Consider the following 21,562-nt stretch of genomic DNA (forward strand, 5'->3'; position numbering starts at 1 on the left):
GCAATGCTAAGATTCAATATACAGGGTCACTGAGATAATTCCCTGAGAAGTACTATGTGATTTTTTTTGTCAGGGAGTTGCTTGTTTTTCTCAAGGCAGATAAAGAACAGTTAAAGAAAAGTGGCTAAAATCAGAATTTTTGCTTCCTTCCACATTTATGCTTTTACTAAATTATTTCGTTTTGAGGTCAGGAATCATCATACCTATCTTACTAACAAGCATTGCCAGCACCTGGTATTATGTGTGAAATAAAGTATTTGTTAAATTAATCAATATATAAACAAATGGAATTTTATGCTCATATACAGGCACTTTGTCATTTCTTTGCTCATTTATTTAACTACCACACCAAAAAATATATATATATATAGGAATACACCAATATTGGGAAAATTTTCAATATTTATATGAAAACTTAATGATTACCTATAATGTGTATAGCATTATATCAAGGCAGGAATTTACAGTCAAGTAAAGAACAATATCTCCCTTCTAGAACTCTTAATCTAGGCAGACTTTTAAACAACCATATAATGCGATGTGTTACCGTATTGAGCCATTATACTGTTGAGAGAAATAAACTCAGGAGGATAAATTTGAATGAATAACCAAGTATGTCATTGACAGAAAGACTTATCCTTAGAATTAATGTTCAACTGAATTCAACTAAGTTCATTACTAAAGGTTATTCAATCAATTAGTATAAAGTAAGGTAATAATCTAACTAATAATTTTTAAATTACCTTAAAAACAAAGTTTCTCATTATACATCCTACATATTCATAAAACCAAAATAATTACTATTTTAAAGCAAAATTAGATAAAATAATTTAGAATACATTAACTGTGATAATGTAACATTGTACTAAACAATTCAAGTATTTCATATCAAGAAGCTTAACTGAAACCATAAAATGCTATAAAAACTCTTTCTTAATTGCTGATAGCCTCACAAATAGAGCATACTGACAAAATAAGTTTTAAAGTACTTATTAATATAGTATTTTCTAAAAGCATTTCCAAAACTTATACTCTAATTGCTATTATCTATCACTTAAATAGTAAGGAATACTGAAAGACTTAACTTTCCCTGAAGTAAAGTACGTGTAACATGCTTTGCTCACTCCATGCATCACATCAGTTATGACTCTAAACGGGCTACTGCAGTGTCCCTGGTATTTAAAATAACTTTAGCTAGTATTAGCAATACAAGCATTCAATGATGATGTTTCTATATGCCTTTAAGAATAATCAGGCAAAAGAAATTAAGGATAATTTTTTCTTAGCTTTTTTTGGGTTTTGTTTACATTGCTGTTTCCAATCACATTTAGTCTCCTATCAAAATTCCAACTAGAATAATCTATTGTTCTGTTATGTTTTTGTATTTTAGATGTTGTGATATAAATATCTTTAAGAGGAGAAAATTTCACAGTTTAAATATCAATGAATACCTTTTACACGTCTCCTTTTGTTTCCTATGAATAACTAAAGGAAAGGAATTAAAAAGAAATAATTTTAAATATGTAAAGGTGGCCATTAAGCAAACAGTCTGTATGAGTTAGTTTTTGCTGCACAAACTTAAAATCTCATCCCAGGATCCACAAAGATTCCATTAAATCATGGTTCCAATTTCTGTTTCAGTTGACTTTTGCTGCAAAACAAACTCCACAAAATTTATGATCCAATTCTGAGGCTCAGTAATTTGAGCTGGGCTTAGCTGGTTTTTCTGCTGGTCTCAATTGGGCTTATTATCTGCAGTCAGCTCTCAGATCAATGAAGAGTTCTTTGGGAAGGGGGCAGCTAGGATGGTGTGTCTCTGCTCTGAGTGGGCTCTTCCCGAAGAGGCTAGCCCAGACCATACCATGTGGCTGTCGAAGGGTTCCAAAATAGTAGTGTACATTCACATTGCAAGAATCTGATTATCCATGTTTGCTAATATCTCATTGACAAATGCACGTCAACTTAGTGAGTCACAGTAAGTGTGGGAAGGGGTTACTTGATGTGGATTCAGGAAGGCATGAAAAATTTGGGGGCCATTACTACAACAATCTGCTACACAGTCTAAACACTTAATCATTAGTGCCAAATGATCCTTAACTTCAGTTATACTGTCATTTTTAAGACTAAACTAAAAGCTAGATTATACATGTGTTGTTATGTAAGGGAAAGAAAATGAGCATTTGGAAAAATAATAACTTGCACAACATTAAAACTCAACGTGTGCTGTCCCTAGGAACACAAACCAGGTCAACTGCTCTGACCAAATTCACCAGTCATTATCTGAATCGACTCTTTTTTATTGAATTAAGTTGAGCCAGCCAAAGCACTTGATCTGGCTACAAAGAGTCATTTTTCCATTTTATATGGTTTGCATTTCTTTTTAAATGTCAGGAAATTTTAGTCACCTTACTTGGTAATAGAAAATTAGCAGTAGAAAGAAAGAAATTAACAGAGAAATATCCAATTTAAATAAAGCAATTAACTAATTGGTATTTCAGAAGATTAGAGTATTCTGAACACAATTATAATATTTGCTACCTTATCGATCCTAAAATAATCCATGTTAAATCTCTTCCAAAGATTGGTTTTAATGATTTCATGCTTTAGCTATATTTTGATATGAACAAGAACAGATACATTTATTAATGAACTTCTGGGAAAAGATTATGAATATGCCTAAAGGAAACATGAAATATACTGAATATTCCATACCCAAATGAATTCATAGGTTCTTTTAACCATCATGTTCCAGTTGTTTTTCATTAATGAATGGCAGTATCAATTCTATTATCATTGATTTTGTTATAGCTTAAACTGTTGGAGAGAAGAAGAAATATTTATGAAACTGTTCATAATCTAGAATTAAATTAAGAGTTTATCATATAAAGCTTTGATAATAGTAGTTTAATCTAAGGAAAATAGCACAGGTGAAAAAATTAGCTGCATCAAACTCATATTTCCAACTTCAATAATCAATATTTCTGTTTCCTATGAAACATTGTTATGGACTATTGTGCTTATAACTGTGGCTTCAAGATACAATAAAGGAATACAAATTATAGGATGTGAATGTGTTCCTCAAGTAAATATTAGACTTGAGAATCTACAAACTTTTAGGAGTTTCCAAAAGACATTTGAAGATAAAAACAAAGGTAACTAAAGTATATGGATTAAGACATGCAAAACTTGAGAAAGTTTATAATAGTATATTTCACATTAGGCAGTCTTGTTGAAGTCCCAGGACTCAAAGGTGAAGGATCCATCCATGAACACAATGACAGAAAATTAGTTTTCCATGAGGTCGATTTTTAGCTGGTAACACTAAAAAAAAATACTATCAAAGTCCTTCAGGAAAACCTCCAAGAATTTCTTATTTAGCCATGATTATAATCTATACAAAATCAAAAGAACTGGAAAAGCAACTCAACTAAATGACCTAATATATTAAAAGATAATTAAAATAGAGATTGTATATGAGCCTGCATGGAAATCCCATGTGCAGCCGAGGTAAACTTAAATATAACTGAATATTTCTAAGTAGTTGATACCTGGTGCAATGTGTTTGTGTAAGCCAAAAATAAAGGCTAAGTCTAATCAGCTTGGAACATCTTCATGACATCAAGCTGCAGTCAAATATGAAGATCTAGATAGAATTTATAAATGTCATTTTCTGTGTCTAGAAGTTCTTGACCAGCCATTGAGGTCTCATTTAGACTCATAAGCTTTATGTATACTAAATCAATTTTACTCATTAGTAGTTATTAATGTTAAAAGTGAGGCAACATGCTTTTGAGGTTTGGAAAGCAGTTGCCAACATTTACACAATTGTACTGGATTGAACAGACTGGAAAACAGGTAAGAGCAAGAGAACATTGTAGCAGCTTCCCTAAGATTAACTACAATACGACTTTTGCAAGGAGACTTCAAAAGAATATACAAAGAACTATGTATCACATGAAGACTAATAGAGTGCAGCTATAGATTGCTAACATACAATCAGAGTGTTAGACATGTCTGACATTCAGCAAAAGGATATATGAAGACCCTATTACAGATGGCTCTAGAAGACCATAAATCAGAGAGGCAGAATCATAAAGAAATTAAGTTCTAAATAACCATCTATAGGTATACACAGAAAGGCCTCTTGGACACAGTGTGAGAAGAGCTGCTTATCAGGTATGGATTATTTTAGTCACACAAGCTGATTAGTTTGTAATATCTGCAGTTGATGATAAACACTTAGCTTGGTGCTTCTCCATGGTAACCTAACCATATACTTCAGCTCTAAATCAGAGTCAGTTCTTCAATTTTTAACCATAATGAAGGTAGTTTTTTCTACTTATATAAATAATATCAGCTTATTTGGACATATTAAAACTAGAAAGAAGAGAATAAAAATCCCATGTAAAATCACACTACTTTAAGATAATCATTAATTTTTGTAATCATGTTTTCATGTATCTCTTCAAGCATTCATCAATGCACATCACACAAGCAAGATTGTATCTTGCATGTGGCTTTTATTCAGATGACACTCTCCTATTTTTATCTCCTATAACAGCGTTTACCACACCTGGTTAAGCTTATTAATATTCTAATATATGTTCTATATTTTCCTACTGTAATTCTAGTCTGATATATATACAGATACAGATATATTTTTGTCATCATTTTTAAAAATTGAAACATTTTGCATACTTCTTTCTGCATCTCAGTACTGTCATTCAACAATCTTGAAAATTCATCCATGTCACCTGATTTATCGCTCTAATTCATTCTTTTCAGTGGACACATGATAGTCCATGGTATGCATATACATCAGTGTATCTAGTTACTTATTAATAAATATTAACTTTGTCTCCTGTTTTGATAGATTTAGGAACAATGCTACAGAAAACATCTCCAAACATCTGCATTTGCATGTACTGATGATTTCCTGTCTATGGGATAGATTCCCAGGAATAGATTGCAGGGCTAAAGGATAAAACTATTTATTTATGTATTTATTTTTGCCAAAATGATATAATATCAAAGTACATACCTGAATGACATCATTACATAGTAAAAGATTACTGGGTCAGGTTCCAGGGGGTATCCAGGATTTCTTGTGGGTCCATTTTTCTCCCACCCCAGCTGTATGACCCTGGATGAGTCCTGTCTCCTCTCTGAGTCCTCATCTTCAAAGTGAAGAGGTTAGTGTAGATGACTCCTAATGTTTTTATCTATTCTAAAGTTCTAAAGGTTACATCAAAGACTAAAATCCAAGAAAGTTGTCAGATATGGCATCCAATAGCAGTGAAATCATCAGAAGGGAGCATGGGTAGCTCCAAAATCACACTTTTCTCTGCTAAATGTTGCATACCTGCTTGATCCACAGAAGCTATTTCAAAGTCTCACGATGTCCCCAGAATCAGAATATTACTAATGCAGAGGCAGTTCCAAACTAGCAAAACTAAATCAGAATTCTTCCCTATAGCTAAGAATGTATTTGCATGTATAATATCTTGTTAAATGATAAAAGATTTCTCTAAGTCTAAATGAAGATTTCCTCTAACAGCAAAAATAATTTTATAGAATGGAGCAATGTCCTTTTTTCTGGGTAAGAAATCAGCATCCCTTATTTTGTATAACAGCACACATGCACACTTACATGTAATGCCACATTTAATGAAATCCATTCCTACCAATATGAAACTTCCAGACGAAGTATATGTGCATATATTATCTTTTGTATTGCTGTCAATTTATGTGTGCAGCTTTAAAGAATCTTGTAAATATTACTTGAAATACCATACGTTATGTTATATAATTACAGAAGAGTGAGGAAAAGTAGTAGAATGTGGCCATTGATGATTTTCACTCTCGATCTGATTAGACTCTGATTTTTATACATTAAGTAATTAGTAAGTTCTCATTCATAGAATTGCAAAGCCTTGTTTTTTTAAAAATGAGTTTTTTGTGGCAAAGTGCCTTGACTCACTTTCAGAATGTCAGCCAAATCAGACTGAGTCCTTGACCTTGAACTATTCATAGTAGGCTTTTGATTGACACATTTATTCAATTTGGCCTTTTCTTTTAACTGAACTATTTTTCTTCTGTTTGACTCTCCATTGGAAGATTGCTGTTGTAACCCACAGTCTAAGAAGTAGTTTAAATAGCTGGTCTTTCCTGACATTGATGTGTGTGAATTCTCTAAATTCTGAGTGTTTTTGATGTTGATGAGAATCTTCCTGACTGTAACGGCCTGTGCTGAAATGGATGCTGTGACCCAAATTGCCTCTTTTGCAATGAGATACTCTTTCATTCATACACTTGTTCCTCAGCATTAGTAACTATCAAATTAGGTTCGGCAGAAGAAAACTCAGTATTTAGCAGTGAGGCACGTAGTTGAAATAATACATCTACTTGCTGAAGATTGTGCTAATATTGCAAACAAAATGTGACTAACTGAAAAAAACTTGAATTTAGAGGAAAAAGTTGAAATAGCTAGATATTTACCTTGCAAATTCATCGTTAGAAATTCTTATAGAAAATCAAATATTCCATTTGGAATATTATGCTTTTGTAAAGTGATAAGGTATAAAAGTTTCCCCACAAGTTTTGTTCTTTTTTCTTTTATTGCTCTTATTTTTCTTTTAAAATGTCTATCAACACTATTTATAGCAAACCATATTCTCTTATATATGTGAGGAAGTTGCTATGTGCCAGACACTGTACTAGACACTGGGTACAGTATAGTAGTGAACTGAATATCATCTTTAATTGTAAGAATGAAGTACAAATATGGTTCATACCCAAAAGATCAAAATATTAAAAATGCCTTCAGGTGATACATACCCAGTGGATACATAAGCCTTTTGTTTTTTCAGTCCTTTTATAGCTCAAGAAGATGAAATGAGATGTAGTCTGGTTTGAAATAATTCCTCTAAATTCTTCTGGAATATAGAGGTATTTTTTAGCTTGGATCACTTTGACTTATGAACTCTCACAGACAACCCACAGAAGCTGGTTGTCAGTGTTTCCACCATGCTTTCTCCCTAGAAAGCTCCTGAATAAGGTCCCCAAGTTCATTAGGAACGCTTTCTATCTCCCACATTACCCCAATAAAGATTTTGCTAATTTTTCTGCCAGTTCATGACCCAGGTACCCCTTTCTCCAGCCTCCAATCAGAATCATCTCCATGTTTTCCCAGGCTCCATTCACAGGCTCTTGGCCGTCTTGAACTGAGATCCTACTTGCTATGGAAAAATGCCCTTAAAATTCTGGGGTAAACAAAAGGTCTACCGACACACACTTGGGATCTTTACCCTGGAGATATATTTTATTTGGTAGCCCCCTGGGTTTGATGTTTGCTGAGGCCATTTCTTACTTTGCTCGTCTTTGCCACTTAGCCAACCTGGAGATGAGAATTCATTTTGTTTTTAATTCTACCCTCCTGGATTCTTCAGATTTCTCCTGTATTCTGCTTGAGAAATGAGCATTTCTCTCTTTTCAGCTCATCTGTCCCTATTTGTACCTGATTACACACAGCTATAAGAGACCTGTCAGCACTTTCTCTCTTTTTCCATGCAGTCTCTCCCCATAAACAGCTTGGTCTTCTTTATAGGATAAAAGCTTCAGGATGTCCAACTTTTTGAGTGACAGATGGCTTCCCCCAGAGCAGATGTTCCAGGGAGCCTAGAAGAAGCCGCAAGTCTTCTCATGATGTAGCCACAGAACTTCTAGGACATCACTTCTGCCATATTCTGTTAGTCAAAAAGTAAGCCAGACCAGTCCAGATTTAAAAAGTAGAAATTAGACTTCACCTCTCAAAGAGCAAAATATGTGTGGTCATTATTAATCTATGCCAGTGACCAAGAGGCTAAATCCTAGGCTTAATAGATTCTTTGAGCAGCATTACATCCAAATAATGTCACCATAAGGCATAGCAACCAATGTCGTGTAAAACAGATTGTGAGAGATTCACTATAGTACAGTGTCATGTTTAGCCATAATTAAATAGTGTCTGACCATTGGCTTTTAAGACAGATTTTAAATACCTCATAGTGTAGCATTTAGTTATGTCACTGGACACAGGAAGGGGTAACTAACAATAAAGAATGAACACTAAGAGGGCAAATGAAGAGAATCAGGAGATATTAAGTTTAATTCATACGGAGCATTCAAGTTTTGTTCCAATTATTGGAAACCTTTATCTAAAGAGAGATTGAAGATCAAAAGGCCAGGCTAGCATCTATGCCCCAGAAGGCAAAATAGGCAAGTTCATTTACAAATGGGTCATTAACTAGCCACGGGGGGTGGGAAAGAAACAGAAGCAGCAGATTAGAGCAGTTAGATCTCTTCTAGTTTAGTCTTCTAGACTCAGCATTAGCCTTCCTCCGGCATGATCCTGATGCCAGAGACCCAGGGTGATAAATTGCTGGGATTTAAGAGACTTGAGTAAAACAGAGGCACACAAACAAACTGGCCTCATTCCAGACTCATTCTTAGAGTTCTGTGCAAAAAATCAATAAACACGGAGTGGTCCACTACATCCCCAAGACTTTGGGACTGTATGACAATGACAGCTCAATACTGGTCCTAACTGATGAGTAAGATGGGAGCTACTATATTCTACCTGCTGGGCTTTACTCATTTCAGGGAAGAAATAGAAATCTACAGACAGGTCTGTAAGCACTCTTCCCACTGCCAGGATGGGACTTGGGTACAGACAGTGACTATTCTGCAGTGTAAAATCAGTATCAGAATAAAACCCCATTTATCCTAGAAGCCTGTGGATGATAGTGTAATAAAACAGTATTAACCTGAAAAGATAAATTGGAAATAGGACAAGACCAGAAAGGAGGGAACAGAAACATAGTAAATGTTTGGTCTGTCTAAATTATGCACTTAGGTTTGCAAGTCAAATGTGGTCAGTTCTTCAACTAAAGCTGTGTCACTGTAAATTGTACATGGCTGAAAGGAAACGTCAGTTGTGGGTCACATACAGAGGATTCTCTTAATGCTGGATTAATGGTCACGTAAAGGTGAATGAAAACGTAGCAAATGAGGCTAACAGGTCATGTGTGTGATCAGATTGGTGATGCTGACACTTCAGAGATGCAGCATTTATGTCTAGATGTGGTTGATGAAAAGCATTCATAAAAGCATGAGTTCTCAGAATAATTCTGTAATTTATTTAGAGAACTAATTTCTAATAATGGTTTTATGGTTGTTATTATACAATGAAACCATTTTATTTGGATATGCTTGCCAAATTTTGCTTTAACTAGTATAAATGAATCAAATTGCCTGCAGGTTTAAGCAGAACAAAGATTGGTTTCATAGACAGAATAGAGGGGAAAGTACATTTGACTGATATGTGCCCAAAGCTTTACTTCTGCCTCCACACTGAACGGGCCCTTGGACACGTCACTTTTATTTTTTTAGCCTCAATTTTCTCAAGTGCTATAGGAATTGGTTAATGCAGATGATTTTTTTTTATATCTCTGCACAGTGAAATCAATATTTTGTGCAATAATTTTTTTGGACTATTAAATATTTTAACACATCACATTGCATTATAGCTAGTTACCTACCTCTCATATTACATTATGAGTTTCTCAAAGGCGTAATTTGTTTTTATCTTGTAGCATGTGCAGATCAGATATGACAAACAGATTTTATCTCTTGTACCAACTCCAGTCAACTGAAGAATCCATAGGTTGGGTTGAAGCTCAACCACATTTACTATGAGTAAAGGAGAAGGGAATAATTTCAAAGGTGCCAAGTATTTGCAATTTCCTATTCACACCAAATAAACACTCTAACAAATGATTGATGGATGAATGATCAATTTTATAACTGTGCATGTGCTATAAGCTCTCATAAAACAAAATGTGTAGCTACTGTAAAATGTTATTCTATAGCTTTCCTGTTGGTCATGCCATTACTAGCATGTTTACATACTAGTTTACATATATGTTTACTTACTAGTTGTATTTACAAAATATTTATAAATAAAAAATGGTTTTTAACAAAACAGTGTATTTACAAAGCATAAGCTAATGTATAGATAAACAAAATGTTTTTCTACTAGTCCTGCCATCTTTATGTGACATCAGTGAGATGTAATTTAAGAGATGTAGGCTTAGTGAAAGGCAGTAAGTTATTCAATTACTAGGCAATGGGGTAATCTACTCTAAGAAAAAACATTTATTGCCTCTCATGATTGTTAACATCTTTTTACATCACTGTGTATTTTAACACAAGTCTTAAGAACATATAATCTATTCTATTTCTATTTTTACTTCCAACATGCATTGAGAAAAAGACTGCAAGTCAGTCTCAAATAATAAGTCAAGAATAAAAGGGGAGGTACAGACATTAAGGTAGGAAAGGATAGGTATTTTATAATTTATAAAGAGATGCCAACTCCTTGATATTTATTCCAAAGAATACCACTGCCTAGAATATGCATACATGTTCCAGAAGAGCATAGGCAGTATCAGTGTGAACTGGAAGGTTCAGCAGGACCGACTGCATGGGTGAGCAAACTCCATGGTGTCACACAGGAACTCACACTGAGAAGGGTCTTGTGCTTAGTGTAGTGCTTGGCTGTCAGCATTTTGAAATTCTTAATAATTTTTGGACAAGAATTGCACATTTTCTGTTTTCACTGGGACCCACAAATTACATAGCCAGTAGTTTTGATCAGTTAAGCCTTTCTGAGAGCTAAGACTTAAAGAAGGCCTTAACATATGAGACAGAACCTGGAGACTTTAGCAGGTCAGTGGGGACCAACTTGAAGAAAGGTGCAGAGAATACATTTTCCACTATAGTGAGACAATATAAGTTAAGTCCAGCCTGAAATGATGGCTAAGACTTTGGACCATCTTGTAGAAGACAGGTGAAAATAGCCAGTGAAGATTTTTGAGATTGTAAATAAAATCAGTTTTAAATAGCAACTGTTCTAGCAGTGGCACGCCATACATGTAAAAGTAAGAGATAGAGAGGGGAAAAGGCAGAAAATACAAAGATCTGGTTTGAAAACTACCATTAAAAACCTAACTGTAGGAGTCAGTGCTCATGGAATGATTTGAGACATAGAAGAGAAAATATCTCCCCTGGACTTGGTGTGAATATTGTGGAATCGGATATCACATCCATTTCTCTCCTTCACATCTCTTCCAATACTAGGTACAGATAAGAGGGAAGCTACTTCACATTCCTATGCTTTTTCCATCAAAGCTGGATTAGACTAGACACTCTGTAAGTGCAGAATTTATACCTGTATACCAACTTAGCATAGCACATAGAAAGAAGTATCTGTTGAATGAAGTAGTAACAATTGTATAAATGTAAAAGAAGGATGAGTCAAATACTCTCAACAGTCATGTTAAGACAGACTTTGGCCACAACTAGGATGGAGCTAAGAGTAAGTTCAAGAAAGCATAAGGCTGATAAATTGTGTGACCTTATCTATTTCACCCCTCTTTTAACTTAGAAGCATGAGATGAATATAAAAGTGATGTGCTGTGCACCCAGAGCCTGTCTTAGTCCATCAAGGCTGCTCTAACAGAATACCACAGACTGGGTATACAAAGCAGAATTTATTTCTGTCAGTTCTGGAGGCTGGGAAGTCCAAGATCAAGGTGCCAGAGAGATGCAATCTGGTGAGGACCTGCTTCCTGGTTGAAAGATGGCCATCTTCTCACTGCGCCCTCGTGTGGGCAGGGGTGAGAGAGCTCTATGGGGTCTTTTTTATAAGGGCACAAATCTCATTCACGAGGGCTTCACTCACCCTTACTCTACTCCCCAAACGTCCCACCTTCAAAACCACCATATTGGGGATTAGGTTTCAATATATGGATTCTGGGGAGAGACAGTCAGTGTATAGCAGAGCCCTTTTGCCTTGGTCATTTATGTGAATTTGAATAAAGGAATCCAAGTTCACTATACTAAAATGTAATTGTATTTGGTCTTGTGTATTCCTTGAGCTCCTTGATAATGCTTCATTTTAACCAAGGTAGTGGACTGATCCCATCAATTTATGACTTTGTGCCTATAATACTAAATGACACAATTTGGATATAGTACTAAATGAACAAGCTACCCTAAGTTCTTCAATGAGTCATCAACTTGTTTTCCTCTTTAATGGATTTCACTACGTAAAACTGTTTCTGTATTTTTCTTGGTCTTAAAAAAAGTATTAGAATTTGTGTTGGAAATTAAACACCAAGGTCCCAGTAATGAGATGTTAGAGCCATTTTTAGTCTTCAATACATTGTTAGACACTTAAAATTTTATCATATTAGACATAAATGTTTTTGGCAAAGAGTTATTTGTCTAGTATTTTCTTCACTGGTAGCAATTAATATTCCTATTTCAGATAATGTGTCCAGTTACTTAAGTATGAGATATTAGCTACTTTCTTAAAAACTGTATTAAAACCCATGTCATCATAGAGGTAAATACTATTGTATAAAGGTTTGAGAGAGAGGAAAAAAAAAACAGTTGTAATAAAAAAACGAATGTTATGCATATAATTTCCTTATCCTAGTATGGTACTTTAAACAAATTATCCTCAAGGAAAAAGAAATACTGTTACCAGAAAAATCCATTAACTGTCTAAGATTTTATGTCAATAACATTAATCATATTTAATAATACATGTCTCATAATTGATACCTAGTTTCTTATGTTAGAAAATATGTTAAAAATTGTTTCTCATAGATTTTATATATTACTTTGCTTTATAGAGAGGAATGGTTTATGTGTGTGTTTGTGGGGGTCTAGGAAATACTGAAAATGTCCTTTGTGAGTCCCTTGAGAAAGTTAACTAAACCCTAAATAAGAGCATAGAAACTGACACACCCTTGTAAGCTTCTGTCTGGGTCATCTACCTATAAGAACACTCAATTTAAGTTATTTTGCTTAGATGATTCATCCCCTTGGGGAGGGATGAATTCTCTCTCTCTAACATTCTCAGAGAGCTTACTACGTGTACAGTATTCTGCTAAATCCTGATGAAAAAGAAGTGATCTAAAAGAATTTTATACTTTTGAGGCATTTCCCAATTGTTCATATATGTACATTGTTTTCACTTGATTTCCCTCAATATTCATGAGAGAGACAGTGCAGCTGTTCTTAACACCATAAAGTGACTTTCTCAGAGTCACAGGGCTAGGAGGTGCTGAACTAAGGCTAGAGTTCAGGTCTTCTTATTCTGGTACATTGGTTTTCTGTAAGAGAGAAAGGAGGAATAGATAAATATAAAATGAAGCTTGGTATTTACTGTAACTGTGGAAAATATCCAGTTTGTTGAAGGAGTGAATATCAATTAAAGAAATATCCCTCTTGGCTAAGAGTGCAATTATACTGCCCGTTAGAAGATAACATTTATCAAACACTTAAAATGCACCAGACACACTGCTATAGACTTTACTTGCATCATCACAGTGAAGCTTCGAGAGAAGCTCAGAACAGTAGAGTAATTTTCCCAAGTTCAAAATTTAGTAAGTGGTGTTGCAGGGGTTCACACAATTCTTTGTCATTACAAAACCTGTATATACTCTTTAAGTACTCTATTCTGCTGTTTTCCTAAATAGTCTTTTCCTATTGCCCTTCTTAATTTTTTAAGGAAAAAAAAAAGAGGAGGAGGAGGAGGTATTGTCAAGCATAAAGAAGGAAGGAAGTCATTCATGCATTCGTTAGCTCACTCAGTGATCATCAGCTGCAGCAGTCCCTAGCTTAGCTCTGGGAATGCCCAAAATGGACCTGGGGGAGACTTCCAAGAAGGCCAAGTGCTAGCTCAGAGACTTTAGCAAAGTGCTCTTGAAGCATAACTAAACAGTGGCAGAGCTATGGAACCTAGGGACTGCCCACAAAGGCTCTACCAAGGAGAAGGCACTTGAGGTGTTTCTAAAATTATCTTCCCAGGCAAAGAAAGGAGAGAGAGCATCTGCACGAGAACATAGCGTGCTCACAGGAAGTGCACCCATGTGTGGGGAAATGTGAGGTCAGTGTCGTAGAAGCACAGGACTCAGTTGTAGAAGGTGGAGTCATGCTCTGATGAACCTTCTATGTTGAAATAAGGAAACTGGACTTTATGTTCAAGGCAGCAAGAACCAGCAGATACTTTGAATAGCAAAGTTAGATGAGCTTCCAATTTTAGGAAGTCTTGAATGACAGTCTTATCAACACTGATGAGTAGAACCCACTTAGTCAAAGTAAGAACCAATAAAACTGGACTTAACTGTTGAACCACTGTGTTGTATATTTGAAACACATATAAGATTTTCATCAGTAATACCTCAATAAAAAAAATATTATAAGCCAATGTCTTTATGAGTACAACTATAAATATCCTAAACAAAATACTGTTTAAAAAAACCTGAACTTAAGTGGAAGGACATGTCCTTTATTATTTCAAAGTCATAAGTAAAAGTTACAATGATCTAGCTAATAATCTAATGAAGCTTTGTTACCAAGATATATAAATGACTTAGCCAAGTTGCTGCTCTTAGAGAGTGAACATATATGGCCTCTATGTTATTAATTCACCCATTCGACAAACATTTATTGAGCTCCCACTATGCGTCATGCACTGTACTAGGTGCACAATGCTTGGATCATTGTATTAAGCACTAGTTGTGGGGAAGTTCATCTGAAGCAGCATTTAACACAATTTGTTCATAACGCCAAAGAAACAGCAAAGAAAAGACGGGTTATAAAGCAAGTGTCAAAGAAAACAAAAAAAGAGAGAGTAACTCCTAAGAGAGAAAAAGTGAAAATGAGGTTTAAGCTTAAGAAAACAAGCATCTGCTGTAAGTAACCATTTCATTAAAAGTGCACTAAATTGTGGAGGTTCTCTCTCAGGAGCTGCATACTGTGGGCTGAGATTAAGTATAATGGGCTCCCACTTGAATTCTTTTCATTACTTCTCTGGAAAGGGCAGTAAATCTACTGAAAGGGTAATTTAGGTTTAAGTGTTTACAATCCATTCATTTTACTTTTAATCTTCTCTGCTTAGAATTGTAAAAATATAATGCAGATACAATCCAAAAGAGAAGGGACAGGCCCAAAATGAGATGATTTCAATGCCTCAATAGTCATAACACTGATAGATTTGCAATAGGCTGTAGACCTGATGGATGGTGATGGAACTTTAACCACTTTATAGAGCATCACACACTATTAATTGCAGTCACCAAGTAAAGGACAACATTGGAAAGATAATCTATGCCTCACCTTCCTGAATTCCTTGGACCTTTATGTGATTTTTCAGTGAATCCTGTTCTTAATCCCAGTAAGCTTTCCTTTCACTATAATTCAACAGAAAGAACAAAGGCTTTGAGACTTTTATCCAGAACAAAATAGAATAAATTGTTTGGGAATAAAAAGGGCTGGACAGTAAGACAATCAATTATTTAATCACAGGAATGTAATTTCATGAAATAATTTTTCAAAAATGTGAGCCTGAAAAATGACTTAAAATCAGTATGGTTTTCTGCTGTTAAACTACCACCAGTTTGTGATAATGATAAGCAAGCAAATAAAAAAACAAAACAAACAAAAAGCACAAAACACAGTCTTTCAGAAATGTTACTTCTGGAAATAAAGTCCTTTCTGATTTCCTGGTCCTCTCCTTGACTTCTCCGTTAGACACAGGCCCTGGTCTGGGCCAGTAGTGTGCACTTGATTCCTGATCATTTTAGTTGTTTAGGTGAGCTTCGTAGAAATCTGGGGGAAAGGATATTTTCATGGAGGCAACTACATCGAGTGATAAATGTGTTGATGCTCATTTACACAGCATTAAATTATGTGAATTTGAAACTAATGAAAGAAGTGAGCACTTAGTCTAGTAGAGATGAGAAAATGAAATTTAAGAGTAATACTTTATCCTAAGGAAATTGGCAATGTAGGACATTCACTGGACAAATGTCACATTTCTTGAAATAATTGTTTTGACATTTAAATGCATTCTCACCATGACGCATTGCCTTGTAAATGAGTAAACCAGACTATGTCTAACAATTATTTCATGAGAGAAAACATCAATACCTTCAGAAGTTCCTGTCATAAGACTAATAGGAAGGGGAAAAATATAAATGAATTACCAGAAGAAATGGTCTAAAACATACTATACAGTTAAGTAATTCATTTAAGGAAACATACATTATTTGAGAGGTAAAAACTTCCAACAACTTCACACCCTTTCTATGAATGAATGCTAATTTTTAAAAATTCAAGGGATTTCTAGAAACCCCTCTCATCTTTGTGATTTTCATATAACCCATGGATCTATTTCAAAATAAAGGCAAACAACTTAACTCTTAAATAATCATTAAGATACTGCCCTCTAAGGACAAATGAATCATTTTTTAAGGTAATTTACCCCTTCTATCAAAAAATAGAAGATCTCTAATTTGGGGTGCTTCTCTATAGCTTATATTAAACATACTTTCATGTGCTCAACTACTGTTGGAGGAAGGGGCTGGGTTCTTTGCAGAGACCATTCCAAACTGCCTGCATGTACTCTCATTCCAGTCAAGTGTCTTTGACTGCGATGTGGAAACTGAAGAGCAGATCCGAGTTCTGCTGTGTCATTATCTGAAAAAAATACTTCATGAGTTGTTGTAAATTCCAGATCTTTATATATTCACACAAAAAAGGAAATCTGTCTTTCCTGTTAGACTAAATGAAAGACAAGATTAATTAGTAAAAGGTTTGTACCCCTCTTTCTAAGGTGTAAGAGCATCACTGATCCCATGAACTAATACTTCTAAAATGTGTTCTCCCTGGTACTTCCTGATCTCCTTACCTGCAGTTACTCTTCAGCTACGTCCTAATCATCTTGCCCTAAGAATCAGCTGTTGCAAACCTCCTTTGTGTTTTGTACCTGCACTGATTGACAGAGGTGCAGGCTGACCCTGCTCCCTGACGGTGGTGGTGGAGGGAGGAATAAATCTTTGTTAAGTAGAACACATGGTTTGGGGACCAGCAAGCTTTCCTCTAAGCACTTTCTCATTCTGTGCCCACAGAATGTGTACTTACTGAAGGAACCATTCAGTAAAGCCACACAAGATAATCTTTTGAGGGCTAGCTTCTCATAATTACTACAAGCTGTTACTCCTTTCAATACTACTTTCTTGCCTCAAAAATAAGCCTGTCTCTGAATAGCAAAGTAATAATTTTTGCTCACTGATTACTTTTCCTGTAATTTTAAAGGCATGAAATTGTTTGTGCATATTTCGATATTTCTTAAATATCATAGCTGCTAAATCATTATATGTAATATTAAATGTTCAACCCTTTATTAGCAGTTGTTAAAAACATAACCTCCATGTGTTCCTTAAAATGGGGCATGTTTGATTTCTGAATTGTCATATAAATCGTAAAGCCAAAAACAGGCTTTTTGACTGAATATGCAAAGTTCCCCTTAAACCACCTTGAACTAGGCAGATTTGCAACATTTTAAACTGGCACTTCATCCCTCTTTCAGCAAGCATCCTCTGCAGATTTAATGATCAGGAACATCCTTCTGATGCATGCTGGGAGATATGGCTGCAGGGTACAGACCACAGCAGACAGTGTGTCAGATGAGGCAGAACTTCTTGTTAGGGGTGAGTATGCTAATAGTGCAGTCTGAAGACATGATCACCATAAATTATCATACAAAGGAATTTCAATGCATGGACTTTGAGCACATCAGTACTGTGCATTTTACTTTCAATTTTACAATATATGTCATTTTTGCTTATCCTTTTGCCTTTGAAAGTATTACACGGAAAACTGCTACTTAGTAACAGACAATACCTACAGATCCAACTTCGGGGTCCAAAACACCTTTAGTAGTAAGTGGTGGCTAAGTGTTTAAGCAACTTAATGCTGAACAGAATTTTTAAACAGTTGAGCCACAAAGACCCTTGGACAACAGAGATAAAATTTATTTGTGGGCATATGTGGTTTTCAAATATAAACCTAGTGAAACCCCCTCTGGGCATTTTTTTTTCCTCCACTGACTTCTGAACTCTGCTTCTGAAAGCAGGAAAACTGCATGCCTAATATGGTGGCATTTGTAACTGTTAAGTGACAGGGACTTTTTAGAAGTCTAAAAATGTCAACACAGTCTTTCTGTGCAGAAATGACAGTTAAGTGGTTTTCAGCTATGAACTAGGCCACCAATTCTGTGACCCAATAAAACTATGTTTTATTTGAATTAAGTAAATGGCTTCAGCACCAATTTCTTTTCCCACATCATTCTCCCAGTATGGGAAATTCAGCTCCTAACATGCACTTTTTACTGCTTTCTCCCTTCTTCCCTCCCTTCCTTCCTTCTTCTTCTTCTCCTTCTCCTTCTCCTTCTCCTTCTCCTTCTCCTTCTCCTTCTCCTTCTCCTTCTCCTTCTCCTTCTCCTTCTCCTTCTCCTTCTCCTTCTCCTTCTCCTTCTCCTTCTCCTTCTCCTTCTCCTTCTCCTTCTCCTTCTCCTTCTCCTTCTCCTTCTCCTTCTCCTTCTCCTTCTCCTTCTCCTTCTCCTTCTCCTTCTCCTTCTCCTTCTCCTTCTCCTTCTCCTTCTCCTTCTCCTTCTCCTTCTCCTTCTCCTTCTCCTTCTCCTTCTCCTTCTCCTTCTCCTTCTCCTTCTCCTTCTCCTTCTCCTTCTCCTTCTCCTTCTCCTTCTCCTTCTCCTTCTCCTTCTCCTCTCTCTCTCTTTCTTTTCTTTTCTTTTCCTTTTTTCCTCTCTTTTCTTTTGGCTTTATATTGGGATAAAATATACCTACAAGAAATTTCACAATTCACATGTGTATATTTCAGTGAAAAAAAAAAAATCACAAAATGAAGCTACCATTCAAGACGAGAACTGGAACATTACCAGACTCTCACCTAGTACTTTTCCCATTTTGATCGTGAACAATTGCATTTTGAGTGGTGGTCGTATTGCATGCTGAGACCCCTTGCATGACCTCTGAAGTTCCACAATCCATGGCAAAAACTTACATTTTAGATTTACCTGTCTTTTCCACTTGGAGTATTTTTCAATCATAATTTTTAAGAATTCATTAATATTATAAAATCTTGAGCAACAAATACAAGGCATATTGTAAGTTTCATCGTCTCTTTGTTTTAGTTGGATATATCATCACAGATTTATTGATTTTTAGTAGTTCATCCATCACTGGTCTAAGAGAAATGTTGTTTTGAAACAAGTGGGTGTCTGGGTGAGTGGTGGCTTGTTCATTTTTTGTGTGTGTTTGTTTCTGCTCAGAAGGTTATTTTCATTATTTTAACATTTTTCCAAATTTATATCAAGAACGTGTATATGCATTACCCTATTTTTTAAAACATCAGCTTTCTAAAGTGCTCATCCTTTCATAATATTCCACCTAGCTAAAATTTTCCCTTTATGCCTTTCAAAGTTACAAGGCTCACAGAACTGCACCCCCCACACTGCAGCCAAATTTATAGAAAATTGCTTTCTTTTGCTATGGTCTGTTTTAGATTATGTGTATTTATTGTGTAGCACTTCCCTAGTAATTTTAAATGATGCTTCAAAAATTGGAGCTTTCCAAATGAATAACACAATTTAGAGGCTGATAAGAAGAAACTAGGTATTTGTTTGAGGCTGTGAGAGGCAAATTTAAGTGGCATGCTAACATTCTGCTTTGTAAGTAAAATTAAACTCAACAGGGTTTAGAACATAATTCAGGTTCAACTTTTTTTGTGTTCTGCTCCTTTAGCCTTTGGCTTTATGCCTAGGAGATTATGAAATGCATAAATTTTGGAATTACACTCTATAGCAATTTCAAACAGGTTGCTTTTGTCTGAATATTCATGTAACATTCAGCTCAAGCTTTCATTTGAAGTGAGTTTGATCAAGTTGCCAATTTTCTATTGTATATTTGCATTACTTTCTAAAATCAGTCAAAATAGCTAGTCTCTTCTGCCTAGTTGCTCTCAGAGAAATTTAAAAACTGAACTAAGGGTTCTGGTTGCTTTTTATTTTATGATTTTTTTCTTTAAAGTTAACAGCTCCTGGTAATTAAAGGAACTTGCATGCTTGAATACTACTGTCTTTAATGTTGGCTTGTGAAATAAAACTGAAAATAGTTTTATTCTGCCATTCTCCTTTCTCCCACTCCTCCATTTGGTGGTTTTTAAACATGAAATGTCCTAATAGTACAGGCCACAGAGCTACACAGCCAAGCATTGTAGGTGGAGTTTTTCTAATGATAACTACAGGTCTGGGAGCAGAATCCTCAAAGCATAATCTCTTTACGTTTGTATCACATAAAGACAAACCCCTCCCCGTCCATCTCCTTATAGAATTACCATCACTGGATTGTCTCAGCAGTTCACTATAGTCAATGCTGAGCATGAAGAACATTTCAGGTGGCAAGGAACACATCCTTATAACCCTGTAATTCTATTTCAGTGGAGCTTTAGAAGAGAAAAAAAAAATCTGTGCTCTCCTAGATTGATGGAAGTTGAATTTTTCATCATCTTTTCTCCCATCTGATATATTCTATGAAATTCTCTTGTGCATCTCCCCAAATCCAGAAATTCTTCACCTGGCCTCACAAGTACACTGAACTGGAGCTCAGATGTGTGGCCCCCAGACCTCACCATCGCCTGCTTAGAATCTGAGTGCTCTTGACTAGTAATGCTCCTGGCTTCTCTTCCCACTCACCTCTTTAAAGCTTTCTTTCCCCCAAATGCTTATTTTCACTGTTGCTTTATTTTGCTTGTGAATGTCAGTGCTATTATTCACCTCTATTGCACAGTTACTATCATCCTCCAAAAATTGAATTTCCCATAAATAATCATCTGAAGCATAAAATTGCTTGCTCTCACACATTTAATATTCAGTGAACCAGCATTATAATATCACCATGCATAATTTGGAGAACCACAATAGAAGTAATGAATATGTTAAAAGAAATTATTTTGCTGGGATATAAAAAGAAATTAAAGCCACACCTGGACATCTGTGCACAACTTAAGTCACTTACTCATGGGTGATAGAGCAACAACGGAGAAAGTAAGGCTAGACAATGCTACAGGGAACCTCTTTGAAGATGGATAGATCTGTATTATGTTATCCAGGGTAAAGGAGAAAGACCATTAAGAGGTAACCTGTCGGAGGGGGATACACAATTTGTAAACAACTGATACTCTCAAGCAATATAAGAAACATGGAAGACTCCAAAGAAAAGAATGTTAGTCTTTATTATTTATTTTATTTTACAAAAATGAATGTTAGAAACACTTGCCACAAAGTAAATATAAGGATAGGAAAGTATCATGGTTTAAAGAATAAAATGTGTTTAACTAAGCCAGGGTAACTGGGAATGAGAGGATGAACTCTCTATTCTGTCCAGAAATAGAAGAACCAATTAGAAAAAATGCACTCCTTCATGCAAATTTTTATTCATATTACCTTTTTACTGATGCAAATTAATAAGTCAAGAAACTCTTAAGATAGTCAATGAAGAATCAATAATCCCTTGGTTCCTTCCTTATAATATGTCATTTCCCCAAACTTGGACAATTTTCATTTCTTGAAGCACAACCTATAGGATGA

At 35.4% G+C, this 21,562-nt stretch overlaps 1 protein-coding gene across 1 annotated transcript in view; it reads left to right on the forward strand.

Annotated features, from left to right (window-relative positions):
* Window positions 1-21,562, forward strand: part of CNTN5 (contactin 5) — a 1,238,002-nt gene that overhangs the window by 1,122,044 nt on the left and 94,396 nt on the right. The window contains exon 16 of the mRNA XM_036902818.2: window positions 17,486-17,606. Within this exon, the coding sequence (XP_036758713.2) occupies window positions 17,486-17,606 (121 nt within the window). The remainder of the gene's footprint in view (window positions 1-17,485; window positions 17,607-21,562) is intronic.

This window comes from Manis pentadactyla, chromosome 13 (genome assembly GCF_030020395.1).
Source record: "Manis pentadactyla isolate mManPen7 chromosome 13, mManPen7.hap1, whole genome shotgun sequence".
NCBI classification, from domain to species: Eukaryota; Metazoa; Chordata; class Mammalia; order Pholidota; family Manidae; genus Manis; species Manis pentadactyla.